Source organism: Oncorhynchus mykiss, chromosome 15, assembly GCF_057628025.1.
Source record: "Oncorhynchus mykiss isolate SJ-2025 chromosome 15, ASM5762802v1, whole genome shotgun sequence".
Taxonomy (NCBI): Eukaryota; Metazoa; Chordata; class Actinopteri; order Salmoniformes; family Salmonidae; genus Oncorhynchus; species Oncorhynchus mykiss.
The window spans coordinates 46,359,837-46,381,046 of record NC_143036.1 but is presented as its reverse complement, the minus strand read 5'-3'; the positions used below and the strand labels follow the sequence as shown (position 1 = coordinate 46,381,046).

The following is a 21,210-nucleotide window of genomic DNA, read 5'->3' as shown; positions in this document are numbered from 1 at the left end:
CTGCAGTGCAAAAAGTTTGGAAAACAAAACAACATCATAAAATAAAGATCAAGTAAGGGATTATGCGTCACCGCCAGGTAATAACCATGTAGGAAAACATGGTTATAATTGTGCATGGACTTCTGACGCTTGAGTGACAGGCAAACTAACCATTAACTACCCAACCAGCGTCCACCAATAGCAGAGGGGCAGAATTAACGGAGATCCACCCTTAGCAGCGGTGGAAAAGGGATGTTTATGATTTTCAGGGATTCAGTCATTTCAACCTAACTTCGCTTTTCCACTGTAAAACAGAAGTAGGTACTCCGCTCACACGTCTTTCTTTGGGTGCCACATTAAGTGAATGTAGATCCGTATTTCATGTTTACTCTATAGTGGTTCAGACTGAGTTTGCGGATCATTTCTAACGTCGTTGATTCGGCATTTAGCAATTTTGCGAATAATCTGAGTGAGATTTGGAATAACAGCCAGTCAGGTAAGAGTTGACGTTGTGTTTGCGAGTAACATATTCATTTAATTAGTGATAACCAAGAAACGTTACAGAATGGCCTGCTGCAGGCCAGTACAACGTTACTGTGTTAAAGGTTGTGGTCAAGCCTTTTCTACATGTTGACTCAGCAGAATAGAATTATGAACAACACCGTTTCTTAAACGGATTCAATCAAACTCAAAGCTACCATGTAATTTAACGGCTCAGAATGATTCTATGATTTGATCTCGCATGGAGCCAGTGTTGTTACATAGCCTACAATGCGCTGTTCTTTAGTTCACAGGTAGTTACGCCGTTGTAATGGGATAATACAAGTCATTTACTTTTGACAGCATTTCATCATAGCTGTTATTGCCGACCACACCAAAGCAGGCAAAGTCGGTTGACCAAGGCAAACAGAGCAACCTAGTAATTTGTGGATGTCCAAAATCAATTTATCAATTTCGAATGATATGTTACAAATTGCAATTCGTACAATATGTTACGAATCTCATTTGCAAACGTATGATACGTTATTAATTCCAATTTGTGGTGGCTAACGTTTGCTTGTTGCCTAGGTGGCACCGAGTACCTACTTCCGTTTTACAGTTAGCTAGGCTAGGGGTTAGGGCAGAGCTGCCAACTCTCACGAATTTGCGGTGAGACATCAGCATTGAAAAGTACGGCTTTTATTTGTCTAATTAGTCAGCGCGTTAACTTTTCAACTGTGCTCCAAATCGATGATACGAAACCCAGGACTCACTGGAAAACAGTGGCAATTGTTACTGAGTGGACTATCCTGGCTAAATAAATGAGCGCAGTTTTAAATAGGAGCATCTGAGTCTCCAATTTAACACCATGAGTGGAACCTTTATCATTGTCCTGTCCTACCACAGCACTGTCAACCGCGGCATATTGAAGCATATGATTGGTCTAGTTATGTAGGGTATCAAGGGGATTGGACGCATGTTTTAAATAAACGCCCCTCAAGATTAGAGTGAAGTTGAATGGAGAGAAACAACAACATCGATTTAATCCGCACTTGCATTAGTCCCCTTGTTTGGTGATGATTTGCATTTAGGCTGTGACAAGGAAAAGGCAGCAGACAGAGACCTACAGCATGTTTTAGCAGGGACGTTTGGTAGGGTGACCTGATTTGTTAACTATGAAAATAATTGTGTCTAAAAGATTGTGAACCCAAAGCATACATTTGATTCTAGAGGGGGGACAATAAATATACATTATTTGATTAGGAAGTGGGGGCAGATTAATGGCATTTTGTCTTTAGGAGATTTTATTTTTTATTTACTTATTTTAGTCAGATCATTCTTAACAATGGGCTAAAATATAGGGTAATTAGTGTGCTTGTCAGCAAGAACACTACTGCTATTCCCCAATTTTGTCACATTAGTCATTTTAAATCTGATATGCCTACATTTGTCTTTGAAAATTAATTATATGAGGCTATGCATCGTCTGAAAAAAGTGCCCGCACTTTAAATGTCATCCCTCAAAATCTAAAAGTTACAAAGTCATAACATTTTGAGTTTAATGTTTAATATTTCATTTAATGTTCAAAGCATCCTGAATACACCTGACTTGTGGTTTTTATTAGGGTTAGAGGTTAAGGTTAGGGTTAATATTAAGGGTTAGGAGTTAGGATTAGGGGAAAAGTTAGCTAACATGCTAAGTAGTTGCAAAACAGCAAAAATGTACTAAGTAGTTGTAAAGTTGCTGTTTAGCTAAAAAGCTAAAGTTGTCTAAGATGTGATTCAAACGCACAACTACTATGTTACGTCTTCGAGCCCAGGATGAACATAGTTAGCCTACTCATATCAGTATGTTGACTATTTAATATTATAGCCAATAGATGAAATCATCCCTCCCTGATACACAACCTTGTTGTCATCAACACAGCATGACTCAGGAGTATAAAATATAAAATGGTTGTGAGTAGTGCCGTTCGTTTACAGTAGAAACATTTATGTTATTTTGTGGGGCGTGTTTGTAACATCCAGCCATCCATCACCTCTTGTAGAATGTCCCGTGAGCAGAAGGCGGTGGAGCGCGCAAGGAAAGCGTTCCTCACTGGGAGGTCAAAGCCCTTAGAACACCGGATCCGCCAGCTGAAGAACCTCCAGAGATTCCTCTTGGAGAGAGAGAAGGAGATAGCTGAGGCGATCAAGAAAGACCTGAACAAGGTAGAGAGACAAACAGACAGACACAGCGTGAGTGAGAGAGGAGTATGTGTGTGTGTGTGTGTGTGTGTGTGTGTGAGCATGTGCATAAATATATTTGTGTTTGTCTTTGCAGCGTATGTTTGCACACGCACTAGTGTGTCTGTGTGCATGTATCTATCCTCATCTATGTCCATATCCATCTTCTATCCTCCATTCATCCAGAGTGAGGCAGGCACCCAGCTGTATGAGACACTGGGCCTGGAAGGGGAGATTGTCCTTGCAGTGAAGAAGCTGGCAGAGTGGGTTGCCCCCCGGCCTGTTGAGAAGAACCTCCTGACCATCTCAGACACTGTTTACATCCAGCCTGAACCGCTGGGAGTGGTGCTCATCATAGGAGCATGGAACTACCCCTGGGCCGTCACCATACAGCCACTTATAGGGGCTATCGCTGCAGGTAGGGGGGAGTGGGGGGGTTGGGTAGTGTGTGTCTGTGTGTGTTTGTGTGTGACCTATCCCCAGACCATTCATCCATCTCTGCTTCTCTCAGGCCAGGTCCTTTTAATCAGTATTACACAATTGTCCTCTCAGCCTCTTACCTATCAAAGACAGGTTCAAAGTTCCTTGATTGTTATTCATTTGTGTGTGCGTGTTTGTGTGTGCTTCCATGCATGCATGCGAACTCTGAGCACTGCCACCTTCAGGGACTTTATCCTCCAAGGGTGAGACTCCGTCCTTGTATTGTGTCAGTCATGATCATCTAGCCCTCCATCTTTCCCCCTTCCAAGATGGCCGCCAGTGAATGTACTTCTGAATTATTTACGTTTGTTTTATTCACGTTTGTCTGTTTTAAAAGCTTGTTGCCAATGATCACTCTGTTGTTTGTATACAAGCAGCACCACAGTAAACACCTGAGGTATCCTACAACGTTAGCCAGCTAGATAAACAACCAGAAATAACCACACATTTTCTGGTTAATTAAGAAAGCTTCACTTAGACATGTGTCTTTGTACTCCCTGACGAATGATATGCTACCGAAACGGGTCAGAGTTTTAAAATCGTTGTTCCATTGAATGAAGGCATTTTAATTATATGAAGAGTGCCTTGATCCTCCTTTCTTTTTGATGACCAATTTATCCCAATTTATGACCAATTTACACCTTCTACCTACAAAGACCTAGCAGGGTTATATCATCCAATATCATACACAGCACATCCAATATCATACACATCAACCTACTCAGATTTACTACACACATAATAGCTTGACTACATTTTCTAACATCTGTGGCATTGGCTCACAGGCAAACAGGCAAGGGAATAAAACACATATTGCTAGAACCTGTTTCTTTAATTCTAAATATCAGACATTTGAAATCTCTAATTTTGACCGTAATACCTCTTATGGCAGTAACTTTACAAGCACTAATTATGGTCAATTTAGACTGAGAATAGTATCTAGTTATGATAAGGGGTGAAATAAGTATAGCCAGTTATAATTGTAATGGTTTATCAGATTATAAAAAAAGATGATCAGTCTTTACGTGGCTAAAAGAAAAGGAATATAACATATACTGTTTACAGGAAACTTACTCTACATCCTTAGATGAAGTTGCGTGGAAAAAAGGAATGGGGTGGCGAAATCATTTTCTGTCATGAACAAAGGAACTCAAAAGGTGTGATGATTTTAATTAACAAAAAATTGGATCTGAATGTGCAAATAGTCAAGAATGATTCACAAGGAAGGTGAATCTTTTTGATTATGAAAGTGGACAAAAAAGTGATTTGGCTCATTAATCTATGTGGTCCAAATTAGGATGATCCATACTTATTTGAAAATATTTATACCAATTTATTGAATTTACAGGCAACAAATGATCAAATCATTATGATAGGAGACTATAACTATCATCACCGTGCCCTTAAGGAAATCACAAATATTATGGACACCTTAGAAATAGTGTATATTTGGAGACTAAAAACCCTGACCAATTGAGATATACACGGAGGAGACTTAATCAAACTAGTCGCGTTGACTACTTGTTTGTCTCTTTCTCTCTTGCATCAAAGGTTAAAAAGGTTTTAATAGGAGACAGAATGCGATCGGATCATCATCTAATTGGCCTTCACATAACTCTTATAGAATTACCATGTGGATGGGATATTGACATTTAATCAATATTTACTGGAGAACCATTTATTTTTAACTAAGACAAAATAATTTCTAACTGAATTCTTCCAGTATAATATAGATTCAGCAAATCGCCTTATTTTTTGGGATACCTTTAAAATGTACCTTCAGAGATCATTCAATTCAATATTCATCAATAATTAAAAAAAGCAGTTTCTGGCTAAAGAGACCAGACTAACAAGGGAAATATATGAACTAATAGTACAGGTAGATAGCAATAAAAACAATACTACAGAGATATGAAATAAGTTAGAGGAAAAACAAAAACCTTCCGGTTACTAGTCCAACGCTCTAACCACTAGGCTACCCTGCCACCCTAGTTCCGACAATGCAGTAATAACCAACGAGTAATCTAACCTAACAATTCCACAACTGCTACCTTATACACACAAGTGTAAAGGGATAAAGAATATGTACATAAAGATATATGAATGAGTGATGGTACAAAATGGCATAGGCAAGATGCAGTAGATGGTATAGAGTACAGTATATACATATGAGATGAGTAATGTAGGGTATGTAAACATTATATTAAGTGGCATTGTTTACAGTGGCTAGTGATACATTTTTACATCAATTTCCATTATTAAAGTGAGCAGGAGTTGAGTCAGTATGTTGGCAGCAGCCACTCAATGTTAGTGGTGGCTGTTTAACAGTCTGATGGCCTTGAGATAGACTAAAAAACAGCTTCTCTCTCTGTACTGACTTCGCCTTCTGGATGATAGCGGGGTGAACAGGCAGTGGCTCGGGTGGTTGTTGTCCTTGATGATCTTTATGGCCTTCCTGTGACATCGGGTGGTGTAGGTGTCCTGGAGGGCAGGTAGTTTGCCCCCGGTGATACGTTGTGCAGAGCTCACTACCCTCTGGAGAGCCTTACGGTTGTGGGCGGAGCAGTTGCCATACCAGGTGGTGATACAGCCCGACAGGATGCTCTCGATTGTGCATCTGTAGAAGTTTGTGAGTGCTTTTGGTGACAAGCCAAATTTCTTCAGCCTCCTGAGGTTGAAGAGGCGCTGCTGCTCCTTCTTCACCACGCTGTCTGTGTGGGTGGACCAATTCAGTTTGTCCGTGATGTGTACTCAAAGGAACTTAAAACTTACTACCCTCTCCACTACTGTCCCGTCGATGTGGATAGGGGGGTGCTGTGTTGTTGATTGTGTCGCACTGCATTGCTTTATCTTGGCCAGGTCGCAGTTGTAAATGAGAACTTGTTCTCAACCGGCCTACCTGGTTAAATAAAGGTGAAATATTTTTTTTTATTATTTTACCAGTCTTACAATTGGAAGAGAGCGGTGGGTCTATGTAGCATCTAGATCTTTTGAGTTTAAGTGGTTTGGCCCACATCCAATGATCTATATTTCTCTGGTTAAGCCTTAATTGAGACGTAACAATTGAGTCTTCCAGTAACAAGTTCCAATTCTGATTAGATTGGTAGTGGAAACACTTTGAGGAAACATCTTGTCTGGTTTTCTTTCGTCCTAGTTCCTCCTGGTTCTTGTAATGGAGAAATGGCATAATATATTTAACAGACATTTAGCATTCAGCCAAGTAAATAGCTGTTGGCATTGAGCTTGGACTGTTATTGATTAATGTGTGTGTGTTGGGCTGGACTTTATTCTCTAACCCTGCTATCAGTTACCAGAGGCAAGGTTATGGCCGTTCACTCGGTGAGAGTTCTGCCTTGCCTTACAGAAGGCCCTTTGCACACACACACCAGTCATCCCGGTGGATGGTGGCTGCAGAGGGACATATAGTACTGTAATATCATATGTGATAAATATATTTTGTAAAATGGTCTATTGCAATGACTGTGGTATGTGGTTGTTTTCCCTACTAAACTTCTTAAATACACTTAAGAGTGTCTGCTAACTCAGAGTTTCCCAAACTTGGCATAGGCCCCCCCCCCCAACTGAATAAAATGTAAATGTAATGTCATAATGGCTCTGCAGGTGTGAACCAAACATTGGATTAGACTGAATAAGAGATAAGTAAACATATAAATAGAATAAGGATCTCTTTCTATGCCAGTAAATGCCAACACATTCTGTCTGTCCGACTCATAAGGTATCACTCCAACTTTGTTTGTCTGCCCCAAGACTTATTGCCCAGTGCTAACCAATAACTCCATTGTTTGTCTTAGCATCCTTAAGCTAATGCTAATGACAACTGTACTATTCTCTGTGACAGGCAATGCTGCTGTGGTGAAGCCGTCTGAGGTGTGTGTCCACACCGCCAAGGTTATGGAGGACCTGCTGCCCGCCTACATAGACAAGGTAACACACATGCACACGCAGTCACACACTAGGAGGTTGAACGTTTAAACATCTTAATGCTAAGAAGAATCCCAAATAGAAAAAATATATTTATTTCCCTCCCCCCACAAAATTAAAATCACAGTGCAGCTGGCTCACCTGTGCTTTCTCAGTCTTTGGTCTGTTGCGTGTAGAATATTCTAGCCTATTCATTGATGATAGGCTCAAGAAATTGCAAAATACAGCATTCCATTGCGATATGTAGCTTTTGATTGCCGATAGATAGGCCTAGTGCATGGTTCTGACTCTGTCTGCCTGGTGGCCTACCTGCCTATACTGTGCCCCTTTCTCTCCGTCCCTCGCTATGAAAAACGTTTGTGTTCTCGGGAGTACAGCAACTAATCAGTCATCTCCGTTCCAAAAATACTGAATCTTAGGGGTCAATTCCAAGCGGAAGATGTGTTTTCTTTCTACTAAATGTCTTAGTAAGTCACGGTATTTAACTAACTTTAAAGTACTTTTTTTAGTAGAGAGTGGTCTGACTCTGCATGCAGGCAGGCTGTCCACAAGCAGCTTGAGATTATTTGATTGACATTTCTGTTCGCCTAGTGATTGACGTATGAGTCCCATTTCAGAAATGGCATTCCTTTATAGACAAGTAAAATGCCTGTTCAATTGCGCTTCGAAAGTTTCTTGAGAGAAGGTTTAGTGTCGGCATTTAAAAAGCCGTATTGTACCCTTACCGCTGTAGGGGTGGCAGATAGCCTAGCGGTAAAGAGTGTTTTGCCAGTATCCGTAAGGTAGCTGGTTCGAATCCCTGAGCCTACTAGGTGACACATCTGTTGATGTATAAACAGTTTGTATCTACCTCCCTGTTGTGGTGGCAGGTAGCCTAGTGGAAAAGAGTGGTGGGCCAGTACCTGAAAGGTGGTTCAAATCCCCTCAGTGACAAATCTGTTGATGTGTCCTTGAGCAAGGTACTTATCTCTAATTGCTCCTGTAAGTTCTTCTGGACAATAGCATCTGCTAAATGATCTGTTATGTAATCTGTATATAACAGCATGCATAATGTGTTGTAAATAACAATGTGTTTTTCCCTGCATCTCTAGGAGTTGTACCCAGTGGTGACAGGGGGTGTATCAGAGACCCAGGAGTTGCTGCGTCAGCGGTTCGACCATGTGTTCTACACAGGGAACAGCATGGTGGGGAAACTGGTGATGGAGGCAGCAGCCAAACACCTTACCCCTATTACCTTGGAGCTGGGGGGCAAGAGCCCCTGTTACATCGACAAGAATTGTGACATCCCCATCGCCTGCCGGTAAGAGAACACACACAGATACAGAAACAGACAGACAGATAAAACGTTCTAAATCTCTTCTCACCTTGTCCCTCCCTCTCTTTCCTCTTCTCTCTCCTGTAGGCGTGTGACATGGGGGAAGTATTCTAACTGTGGGCAGACGTGTATCGCGCCAGACTACATCCTGTGTGAGCCCAGCATCCAGGGCCGCGTGCTGGAGGAGATCAAGAAGTCCATCAAAGTACAACTCACTATGTTGGGAGTATAAAAAGGAGTATATATCTGGCTTCACGAACTAAGCATTGAGTAGCAACCATAAAGGTACTGACAGTTTTTGTTGGAGTGAAAAAGGAGGCCTTTTCCCTGATGTTTTTGTCCCACAAAACCAGTGCTCTCACAAGCTTATTATAATTATAGACAGGTGGGTTGTTTAGCAACAAAAACTTTGGTGCAAAACAGACGGCGTTGGTTTAAAATCAAAAGGAAATCAACTATATTTCATCTCCAAATGTTTATTGAAAACATAAATACATTTGCACAATGAGCACTTGTTATCGCTCAAATACATTGCTACTAGGGATGCGCCGATATTACATAAAAAAATAAAATAATCCAACTTTATTTAACCATGTAGGCTAGTTGAGAACAAGTTCTCATTTGCAACTGTGACCTGGCCAAGATAAAGCAAAGCAGTTTGACACAAACAACAACACAGAGTTACACATGGAATAAACAAACATACGATCAATAATACAATAGAAAAGTCTATATACAGCATGTGCAAATGAGGTAGGGTAAGGGAATAAATAGGCCATAGTGGTGAAGTAAGTACAATATAGCAATTAAACACTGGAATGGTAGAATGTGCAGAAGATGAATGTGCAAGAAGAGACACTGGGGTGCAAAGGAGGAAGATAAATAAATACAGTATGGGGATGAGGTAGATTGGATGGGCTATGTACAGGTGCAGTGATCTGTGAGCTGCTCTGACAGCTGGGGCTTAAAGCTAGTGAGGGAGGTAAGAGTCTCCAGCTTTAGTGATTTTTGCAGTTCGTTCCAGTCATTGGCAGCAGAGAACTGGAAGGAGAGGCAGCCAAAGGAAGAATTGGCTTTGGGGGTGACCAGTGAGATATACCTGCTGGAGTGCGTGCTACGGGTGGGTGCTGCTATGGTTACCAGTGAGCTGAGATAAGGCGGGGCTTTACCTAGCAGAGACTTGTAGATGACCTGGAGCCAGTGGGTTTGGCGACGAGTATGAAGCGAGTGCCAGCCAACGAGAGCGTACAGGTCGCAGTGGTGGGTAGTATATGGGGCTTTGATGACAAAATGGATGGCACTGTGATAGACTGCATCTAATTTGTTGAGTAGAGTGTTGGAGGCTATTTTGTAAAGGACATCTTTGAAGTCGAGGATCTGTAGTTTTGGCTGATACCGATATCCAATATTTTCCTTGCCAAAAAACCTGATACCTATACCCTATATTTACAATTTTAGCGACCTTTTAAGCATTCTAGTACAGTTAAATAGTTGAAACACACACACACTGACCAAAAAGTTATTTTGTTGGCATTTATGTCCCCATTACCAGTAAAACATAATCAAAGCCTATTTCTTTCACTTACTTGCCTTGCTGTTTCAATTTCATCATTATATCAAGCAGTGAGGTTTCAGCTCTGTCTGTCCGTGGCCTCTCTTCCTCAGTGCGCACTGTCACTGTGTCCTTTTTCCATCTTGTCCAGCTGTGTCTAACATTTCACGTAAACCCTGTTTCTTGTCTGCATCGAAGTAGCAGTCCTTGTACCTTGCATCGAGCATGGTGGTGACACAGTAAAGAGGCTCAGAGAGAATTAAACCAAATTGCTTGTTCACAGCCTCTAGTGGAGTACTTTTCTAAGTTAACCCAACGGTCTGTGTTGGCAGTTTCAATGATTTCAATGCCATGACAGAGGGTATCACGTCTGCTGCAGACGCAGTTGATGAGCTTATATCTCCAGTCAGTTGATCGAATGGCGCTAGGAGTGTGTTCATGTTTCCAAGTTTCAAACATGTTCTCAAATGCCATTGAAATGGCAGCAGCGGTATGAAAACCAGCACATTCTTGAGCATGCAATACGGCTTTCCTCAGTACAAAATCCTTTGTCGACCACTGTGCTGTCAAGCTAATAGCAGTGACGCCCATAGCAAGTAGCTCATGGATGTACGTGTAAGCAATACTGTGTAACTCTGGTAGGGCAACATCTGAAAAATAATTCCTACTTGGTATTGTGTACCAGGGATAGAGGTGCTTGATCAGTCAGCGAAAGCCAACATCATCCACGATAGAGAAAGGTTAATTGTCAAGGGCAGTGAATTCCATCATCTTGAATGGATTTCGCCTTTGAGTTGTCTCGCTGAAATGTTCTTCCTCTTTCAAATGACTGCCTCACTTGTTGACTGCTCGATCCACACAGCAGACATTGTGGGCTAGATTAGGAATGCTGTGTTGTACGTGTAGCGCTATCATTTTCGTGGCGCCATTACGTCATCTAACTACGTCAGCTTTGACATCAATTATGCACATCAGCGTTAAACTAGACATCGGGCCGATGCCGATGTTTGTATTTTTAGCTAATATCGGCAGATTATGCTTATGATAAGATTCATACTGTTACAGTATCTAGAGTTTACAAAATGGTACAATAGAGATAAATAATTAAACACAACAAAGAATGACATCTGCCCACATGATCAAATGATATGCTTACCGATATATCGTGCATCCCTAATTGTTACAGTTGTTAGTTAGTGATCCAATTTTTGACATAATGGCATATACGTGACATAAGTCAAGATACCATGTCTTGTTTTCAGGTGTTAAGAACAAGATGAAACTACAATTTCCCACATTACAGCTTCTTGGCATAATTTTCACGTCATCATTTTCGTGACTTTGTCAGGCAACCCATCTATTATGTAATGTACAATTGGTCAATTGTGTACATGTATTTTCCTTTCAGGCCTTCTACACAGAGGACCCCAAGACCTGCCCCGACTACGGACGCATCATCAACCAGCGCCACTTCAAACGCATCATGGCCATGACAGAGGACAGCACCATCGCTATAGGAGGGGATAGTGATGAGTCAACGTGCTACATAGGTACTACTTATGACAAGCATAATGCTACATAGATACTGTACTACTTATGATAGGCATAGCTACCTAAGATGGCGCCAGAGAAGAAGGCTGACGTTTTATGTGCCCCCAACCAGTTGTGTTTTTTGTTAGTTTCTTTGCATTGTTGTTTTTTTAAACTTATTTTGTACATAATGTTGCCACTACAGTCTCTTATGACGGAAAATAACTTCTGGACATCAGGACTGTGATTACTCACCACGGACTGGCAGAAACCTTTTTTCCCTTTAACGAGTCTGACGAGCCCGACGTGAATGATATACTGCTCTCCCAGGAACAGGCCCAGATCACCATGATTTGCGTGAAGAGAAAAAGTGGCCAAAGGGCGGGCTGCCTTCTGAGAATTTGTAGGCAATCAAATGAACCCCCACTTCCTTCCATTCTGCTAGCAAACGTGCAATCTTTGGAAAATAAAATAGAAGACCTACGTGGAAGATTAAACTCTCAAACTATTGCTCGCCTGAGGTAGAGTATCTCATGATAAGCTGTAGACCACACTATCTACCTAGAGAGTTTTCATCTGTATTTTTCGTAGCTGTTTACATACAACCACAGACTGAGGCCTGGCACTAAGATAACATTGAATGAGCTGTATTCCGCCCTAAGCAAACAAGAAAATGCTCACCCAGAGGCGGCACTCCTAGTAGCTGGGGACTTTAATGCAGGGAAACTTAAATCATTTTTCTATCAGCATGTTAAATGTGCAACCAGAGGGGGAAAAAAAACTCTGGACCACCTTTACTCCACACACAGAGATGCATACAAAGCTCTCCCTCGCCCTCCATTTGGCAATCTGACCATAATTATGTCCTCCTGATTCTTGCTTACAAGCAAAAATTAAAGCAGGAAGCACCAGTGACTTGATCAATAAAAAAGTGGTCAGATGAAGCAGATGCTAAACTACAGGACTGTTTTGCTAGCACAGATTGGAATATGTTCCGGGATTCCTCCAATGGCATTGAGGAGTACACCACATCAGTCATTGGCTTCATCAATAAGTGAATCGATGACGTCGTCCCCACAGTGATTGTACGTACATACCCCAACCAGAAGCCATGGATTGCAGGCAACATCCGCATTGAGCTAACAGCTAGAGCTGCCGCTTTCAAGGAGCGGGAAACTTATAAGAAATCCCGCTATGCCCTCCGACGAACCATCAAACAGGCAAAACGTCAATACAGGACTAAGATTGAATCGTACTACACTGGCTCTGACGGTCGTCGGATGTGACAGGGAATGCAAACCATTACAGACTACAAAGGGAAGCACAGCCGAGAGCTGCCCAGTGACATGAGCCTACCACATGAGCTAAACTACTTCGAGGCTCACTTCGAGGCAAATAACACTAAAACATGCATGAGAGCAGCAGCTGTTCCGGAAGACTCTGATCACGCTCTCCGCAGCCGATGTGAGTAAGACCTTTAAACAGGTCAACATTCACAAGGCCGCAGGGCCAGACTGTACTGCGAGCATGCGCTGACCAACTGGCAAGTCTCTTCACTGACATTTTCAACCTCTCCCTGTCCGAGTCTGTAATATCAACATGTTTTAAGCAGACCACCATAGTCCCTGTGCCCAAGAACACTAAGGTAACCTGCCTAAATGACTACCGACCCGTAGCACTCACATCTGTAGCCATGAAGTGCTTTGAAAGCTTCGTCATGGCTCACATCAACACCATTATCCCAGAAACCCTAGACCCACTCCAATTTGCATACTGCCCCAACAGATCCAGAGATGACGCAATCTCTATTGCACTCCACACTGGCCTTTTCCACCTGCACAAAAGGAACACCTATGTGATAATGCAATTGATTGACTACAACTCAGCGTTCAACAACATAGCGCCCTCAAAGCGCATCAATAAGCTAAGGACCCTGGGACTAAACACCTCCCTCTGCAACTGGATCCTGGACTAACTGACGGGCCGCCCCCAGGTGGTAAGGGTAGGTAACAAGACTTCTGCCACACTGATCCTCAACACAGGGGCCCCTCAGGGGTGCATGCTCAGTCCCCTTCTGTACTCCTTGTTCACTCATGACTGCACGGTCAGGCACGATTCCAACACCATCATTAAGTTTACTGATGACACAACAGTGGTAGGCCTGATCACCGACAACGACGAGACAGCCTATAGGGAGGAGGTCAGAGACCTGGCCATGTGGTGCCACGACAACAACCTCTCCCTCAACGTGATCAAGACAAAAGAGATGATTGTGGACTACAGGAAAAAGAGGACCGTGCACGACTCCATTCTCATTGACGGGGTTGTAGTGGAGCAGGTTGAGAGCTTCAAGTTCCTTGGTGTCCACATCATGAACAAACTAACATGGTCCAAGCTAGAGATCGACCGATAATGATTTTTCAGCGCCGATACCGATTATTGGAGGACCAAAAAAGCTGATACCTATTAATCGGCCGATTAAAAAACAAATGTATTTGTAATAATGACAATTACAACAATACTGAATGAACGCTTATTTTAACTTAATATAATACATCAATAAAATCAATTTAGCCTCAAATAAATAATGAAACGTTCAATTTGGTTTAAATAATGCAAAAACAAAGTGTTGGAGAAGAATGTAAAAGTGCCATGTAAGAAAGCTAACGTTTAAGTTCCTTGCTCAGAACATGAGAACATATGAAAGCTGGTGGTTCCTTTTAAGATGAGTCTTCAATATTCCCAGTTAAGAAGTTTTAGGTTGTAGGTATTATAGGAATTATATGAATTATATTTCCCTCTATACCATTTGTATTTCATTAACCTTTGACTATTGGATGTTCTTATAGGCACTTTAGTATTGCCAGTCTAACAGTCCCTCTCCGTCCCTCTCCTAGCTCCTCCCTGGGCTCGAACCAGGAACACAACGACAACAGCCCCCCTCGAAGCAGCGTTACCCATGCTGAGCATGGGAAACAACCACAGGCTCAGAGCGAGTGACGTTTGAAACGCTATTAGCGCGCGCTAACCCGCCAGCCATTTCACTTTGGTTACACCAGCCTCATCTCGGGAGTTGATATGCTTGAAGTCATAAACAGCTCAATGCTTGACGCACAACGAAGAGCTGCTGGCAAAACGCACGAAAGTGCTGTTTGAATCAATGTTTACACGCCTGCTTCTGCCTACCACCGCTCAGTCAGATACTTAGATACTTGTATGTTCAGTCAGATTATATGCAATGCAGGACACGCTAGATAATATCTAGTAATATCATCAACCATGTGCAGTTAACTAGTGATTATTGTTTTTATAAGATAAGTTTAATGCTAGCTAGCAACTTACCTTGGCTAACTGCATTCGCGTAACAGGCAGTCTCCTTGTGGAGTGCACAAGGACTTGTTAACTGAAAGGTTGCAAGATTGGATCCCCCGAGCTGACAAAGTGAAAATCTGTCGTTCTGCCCCTGAACGAGGCAGTTAACCCACCGTTCCTAGGCCGTCATTGAAAATAAGAATGTGTTCTTAACTGACTTGCCTAGTTAAATAAAGATTAAATAATGGTGTAAAAAAAAAAGATTAAAAAAATCGGTGTCCAAAAATACCGATTTCCGATTGTTATGAAAAAGAAAACTTGAAATCATTCCAATTAATCGGTCGACCTCTAATCCAAACACACCAAGACAGTCGTGAGAGGGCACGACAACACCTATTCCCCCTCAGGAGACTGAAAAGATTTGGCATGGGTCCTCAGATCCTCAAACGGTTCTATAGCTGCACCATCGAGAGCATCCTGACTTGTTGCATCACTGCCTGGTATGGCAACTGCTCGGCCTCCGACCGCAAGGCACTACAGAGGGTAATGCGAATGGCCCAGTACATCACTGGGGCCAAGCTTCCTGCCATCCAGGACCTACCACTATACCAGGCGGTGTCAGAGGAAGGCCCTAAAAATTGTCAAGGACTCCAGCCACCCTAGTCATAGACTGTTCTTCCCCTTCACCGCTGCTGCTCTCTGTTGTTATTCTTTATTTATTCTTTAATAACTCTAACTACATGTACATATTACCTAAACTAACCAGTGCCCCCGCACATTGACTCTGTACCGGTACCCCCCTGTATATAGTCTCGCTATTGTTATTTATTGCTGCTCTTTAATTACTTGTTAGTTTTATTTTTGTTCTTGTCTGTATTTTTTAAAACTGCACTGTTGGTTAGGGGCTCATAGTAAGTAAGCATTTCACTGTAAGGTGAAATGTTGTATTCACTTGTTGGTTTCCCATGTGACTAACAAAATTTGATTTGATGATACATACTTGTAGGTATCACTTTTCCTATCAAAACTGCCTCAACTCCTTCCAACATTCATAGCTTTCTAGAGACACTATTCAATATCCATTTTTACAATTTGTTCTTTCTGTAATACAAGTTGAATAACTTATTTGTATTGTATGACTGACTCCATAGGTATCACATACAGTGCCTTGCGAAAGTATTCAGCCCCCTTGAACTTTGCGACCTTTTGCCACATTTCAGGCTTCAAACATAAAGATATAAAACTGTATTTTTTTTGTGAAGAATCAACAACAAGTGGGACACAATCATGAAGTGGAACGACATTTATTGGATATTTCAAACTTTTTTAACAAATCAAAAACTGAAAAATTGGGCGTGCAAAATTATTCAGCCCCTTTACTTTCAGTGCAGCAAACTCTCTCCAGAAGTTCAGTGAGGATCTCTGAATGATCCAATGTTGACCTAAATGACTAATGATGATAAATACAATCCACCTGTGTGTAATCAAGTCTCCGTATAAATGCACCTGCACTGTGATAGTCTCAGAGGTCTGTTAAAAGCGCAGAGAGCATCATGAAGAACAAGGAACACACCAGGCAGGTCCGAGATACTGTTGTGAAGAAGTTTAAAGCCGGATTTGGATACAAAAAGATTTCCCAAGCTTTAAACATCCCAAGGAGCACTGTGCAAGCGATAATATTGAAATGGAAGGAGTATCAGACCACTGCAAATCTACCAAGACCTGGCCGTCCCTCTAAACTTTCAGCTCATACAAGGAGAAGACTGATCAGAGATGCAGCCAAGAGGCCCATGATCACTCTGGATGAACTGCAGAGATCTACAGCTGAGGTGGGAGACTCTGTCCATAGGACAACAATCAGTCGTATATTGCACAAATCTGGCCTTTATGGAAGAGTGGCAAGAAGAAAGCCATTTCTTAAAGATATCCATAAAAAGTGTTGTTTAAAGTTTGCCACAAGCCACCTGGGAGACACACCAAACATGTGGAAGAAGGTGATCTGGTCAGATGAAAACAAAATTGAACTTTTGGCAACAATGCAAGACGTTATGTTTGGCGTAAAAGCAACACAGCTCATCACCCTGAACACACCATCCCCACTGTCAAACATGGTGGTGGCAGCATCATGGTTTGGGCCTGCTTTTCTTCAGCAGGGACAGGGAAGATGGTTAAAATTGATGGGAAGATGGATGGAGCCAAATACAGGACCATTCTGGAAGAAAACCTGATGGAGTCTGCAAAAGACTTGAGACTGGGACGGAGATTTGTCTTCCAACAAGACAATGATCCAAAACATAAAGCAAAATCTACAATGGAATAGTTCAAAAATAAACATATCCGGGTGTTAGAATGGCCAAGTCAAAGTCCAGACCTGAATCCAATCGAGAATCTGTGGAAAGAACTGAACTGCTGTTCACAAATGCTCTCCATCCAACCTCACTGAGCTCGAGCTGTTTTGCAAGGAGGAATGGGAAAAAATGTCAGTCTCTCGATGTGCAAAACTGATAGAGACATACCCCAAGCGACTTACAGCTGTAATCGCAGCAAAAGGTGGCGCTACAAAGTATTAACTTAAGTGGGCTGAATAATTTTGCACGCCAAATTTTTCAGTTTTTTATTTGTTAAAAAAGTTTGAAATATCCAATAAATGTCGTTCCACTTCATGATTGTGTCCCACTTGTTGTTGATTCTTCACAAAAAAATACAGTTTTATATCTTTATGTTTGAAGCCTGAAATGTGGCAAAAGGTCGCAAAGTTCAAGGGGGCCGAATACTTTCGCAATGCACTGTACATTACAGGCCCATGGATATTATATACACATACAAACCCCACTACATTATTTAGTACCAAGCAGTTAGTGTTAAGCCCTTATTTGTAGATCTAGTTGATGTATATCTATGCTCAGGGCATCGCATACCCAACAGTTGGTTACCCTGACACATCTAGTTGTGTATCTATGCTCCCCTCCTCAGCTCCTACAGTACTGCTATGGGGTTAAAGCCTATCTAGTTAATGTATATCTATGTTCTGCCCACTACATGCCCTGCTGTTGGTTACCCTGACACATCTAGTTGTGTATCTCTGCTCCCCTCCTCAGTTCCTACAGTACTGCTATGGGGTTAAAGTTGGTTTCCCATCTAGTTGCTGTATATCTATTCTCTGGCCACCGCATACCCTGCTGTTGGTTATCCTGACACATTTAGTTGTGCATCTATGCTCCCCTCCTCAGCTCCTACAGTACTGCTATGGGGTTAAAGTTGGTTTCCCATCTAGTTGATGTATATCTATGTTCTGGCCACCACATACCCTGCTGTTGGTCACCCTGACACATCTAGTTGTGTATCTATGCTCCCCTACTCAGCTCCTACAGTACTGCTATGGGGTTAAAGTTGATTTCCCATCTAGTTGACCTCTAAATATATTATCCCCTACTCAGACCATACAGTGCTGCTACTGGTTTCCCTGACACATCTAGTTAATCCATATCTGTCCTCCCTCCTTCTCAGCTCCTACAGTACTGAAGGACGTGCAGGTGAACTCCAAGGTGATGCAGGAGGAGATTTTTGGTCCCCTGCTCCCCATCCTGACGGTCAGTGGAGTGGACGAGGCCATCAACTTCATCAACAAGGGAGAGAAACCCCTCGCCCTCTATATCTTCTCACCTGATGACAAGGTAACTACTCACACATGCACACATATAGAGAACACACAAGCACATGCTCAGCAACTATTTATTTTTAAAACAATAATGGTGGGCTGTTTTTTTCATTAAAATGTCTCATTCTCTCTCACTCCTCTCACCCCTCCTACTCAACCCTCCCTCCCTTGCTCTTCTCTCTCTGCATCCCCCTTCTCTCTCTCTCTCTCATCCCATCTCTCTCTTTAGGTGATAAAGAAAGTGATAGCAGAGACCTCCAGTGGAGGAGTGTTGGCTAATGACTGTCTTGTGCACTACTCTGTCAGTGCACTGCCCTTTGGTGGAGTGGGTAAGTAAGGTTCACTATATAACACAACAACAAAACATTGCTGTTTCACACGGAGTCAAATGAGAAGAGATATGTGTTCTTCAATTTTCCCCCTGTAGGTAACAGTGGAATGGGCAGCTACCACGGAAAGTTCAGCTTTGACAACCTGAGCCACCTGAGGGGCTGTCTTATCAAGCAGCTGAAGATGGAGGGGGTTAACGACATGCGCTACCCTCCCCATACTGCCAAGAAACTGTTCTGGGCACGCTTCTTCATCCTCAAAAATCCAGACCTGGGGTGGTTAGGACGCATGACGCTGCTCGCTATCATCGCTGTGGTGGCTGCTGTGGTGTTACAGGTTAGGGGGAAGGAGGAAACTCTGTGTGTGTGGGGGGGGGGACTGGTAAGAAGCGATTTGGGAATTTTAGATTGAGTTTCACTGATTGGTGGATGTGTGTGTTTCTGTGTGTTTCTTCAGAGATATCTTCAGTGAGATCAAACAAGTCTAACCGTACTTCTGGCCTGATGTTACTCTGGTGACCCGCTGGACCCTGGAACAGAGTTGGCTCTAAAAGTGCTAAATGAACTTTGACGCGGTTAAGATTCTGTCTGCTTCAAGATAATAATCATTCGTAACCATAGTAATGTCAGGTTCAACCTTTAACCCCTCCCCAATAACCCCAATCAGAATTATTATGCAATTCTGCATGAAGCCGTTTCAGAAGGATTAGCTTGCTAATGCTTACTAACATTAGCTAGCCGCAACAGATTTTATGAATGTGATTTTTTATCTGATTTATGGCACGTTAATCAGTGTAATATTATGTGAATTTGTTAGTTAAACCTGTCCGCTTTTTATTTTAAGCCTTAAAATGTTGAAATGTTTGCTGCTTATTAACATTTTGGAAAATGTATCAAAATAAACAATGCATACCTCTTATAAAAGGTTATAACTGGTCATATCGCTGCGCTATGAAGAAGCATAGCTGACCTATATGCAAGGTTCTCTAAGGATTGCATAAAATCCTTTCATATGAATGAATAATCATGAAGTATTGTGTGTTAATATTGTACTACTATTACACATGCTTGTATGTTTCAGTCAGCCTCAGAGAAGCACAACTCTAGTTCTGTTATCATTTCAGTTTTTAATTTCAACCGTTAGAAAGAGATTGCAATGGAGATGTATTTTATTTGAAGTAGAACTTTAACATTCCCTGTCAGTGATTTACCATGCTTTTCCAGGGCAATTGTTCTGATTGTTGCATTGTATTTTTTATCTTTCACATTCACACTATGTGCCTGAAACAAAACCAAATAACCAATCAAGTACCTTTCGAGAATTACACCTTCCATTTCACCACAGAGTTCGTAAAATATTTGCCTGAAGAACTTGTATTCAATAGCTCAGGGTGTAACAAAGTATGACAACTACTATGCCTGAGCAACAATGAAGGAGTAACAGCGTATAATTTCAATGTTTTGGTATTGCCGTCAGAGCATTCCCATGGCATTGATTGTAATTGATTTGTAATAAATCCGTTTTTATGTCCTTCACTTATTGATTGCGGTTGTGTTATTGATAGGGAATGAGAGGAATATCCAGTGCCGATTTTAGCATGTATATCTTGGAGGGGTAAACTCCCCCCCAATTTTTTTTATGCATGCCAGCAAAGGCACTACACAACACAAGACTAAACAATACATGGATTGCACTCTAACGGTGACAAACGGTGCCCACAAACGGTTAGGGCCTACATAAATCTGTCCCAACAGCAGAGCTTTCTTTTCAGCACCATTGAGTGAATCCTTACCACCGCTACACCTGGCTTTCAGCGGAACCTTGTCTGGCAGCGAAACAGTTCATTCAGCCTCATTTACTGCCTTTTAAAAACACTAATTTGATATGGCTGACTTGCTTAAACAAATGTGGTTTCTACTGACAATTGATATGTACAAACTATGGCATAAGGGAACAATGAGCGGAGAGGAAATCCGTGATTTTGATTAAGACATTAATGAGCGAGCTAAGACGAACGTAGTCATAACAATTTGTTTTTTAATGTAAAGTGACAGAATTCAGAACATGGGCCGTTCTTACAGTATTCTCCCTGTACACCAAGTCAGAACTGTAAGATAAGTAAAGGGGGCATATAAGCAGACAATGAAAGCTCTTAAGAGTATTCGATGGTGACATTTCTCTAAAACAGGCTACATGTAAACCACCAAGTCAGAAAAGAAGGCTAAGTTATGAGGGGGAACCAAATTATTATGGTGAGGCACATGGGCTACTAACAGCTTACTACACAACATATACTTATAATTACTTTCTTAGCTACATTATACATATCTCACTGGCATATTACATCATTTTTGCAGCAGCATTCAAGACATTTTTGGACTCACCTTGTTGTGCTGTCCTCACTTGA

The 21,210-nt window shown here is 41.9% G+C and overlaps 1 protein-coding gene across 2 annotated transcripts; it reads left to right on the top strand.

Annotated features, from left to right (window-relative positions):
• Nucleotides 1-6: 6 nt before the first annotated feature.
• aldh3a2b (aldehyde dehydrogenase 3 family, member A2b) lies at nucleotides 7-20,343 on the top strand. Of its 2 annotated transcripts, none has more exons than XM_021563267.3 (11): nucleotides 7-475; nucleotides 2,507-2,669; nucleotides 2,871-3,102; nucleotides 7,024-7,109; nucleotides 8,198-8,406; nucleotides 8,509-8,626; nucleotides 11,382-11,523; nucleotides 18,323-18,489; nucleotides 18,703-18,802; nucleotides 18,901-19,139; nucleotides 19,260-20,343. In XM_021563267.3, exons 2-11 carry the CDS (start codon nucleotides 2,508-2,510, stop codon nucleotides 19,272-19,274), a joined length of 1,470 nt encoding a protein of 489 aa, XP_021418942.1. In that variant the 5' UTR covers nucleotides 7-475; nucleotide 2,507; the 3' UTR covers nucleotides 19,275-20,343. The 2 variants fall into 2 exon arrangements, with proteins under 2 accessions (XP_021418942.1, XP_021418943.1); XM_021563268.3 differs by having other exon boundaries at nucleotides 111-296.
• The last annotated feature ends 867 nt before the right edge of the window (nucleotides 20,344-21,210 follow it).

What these genes read in the sequence shown, in the direction of transcription:
- aldh3a2b (XM_021563267.3), top strand. Translation starts at nt 2,508, where the DNA reads ATGTCCCGTGAGCAGAAGGCGGTGGAGCGCGCAAGGAAAGCGTTCCTC. An exon ending in AGATCAAGAAGTCCATCAAA is followed by an intron (nt 8,627 to 11,381) that starts GTACAACTCACT and finishes TTTTCCTTTCAG; the next exon opens with GCCTTCTACACAGAGGACCC. An exon ending in ACTGCCCTTTGGTGGAGTGG is followed by an intron (nt 18,803 to 18,900) that starts GTAAGTAAGGTT and finishes TTCCCCCTGTAG; the next exon opens with GTAACAGTGGAATGGGCAGC.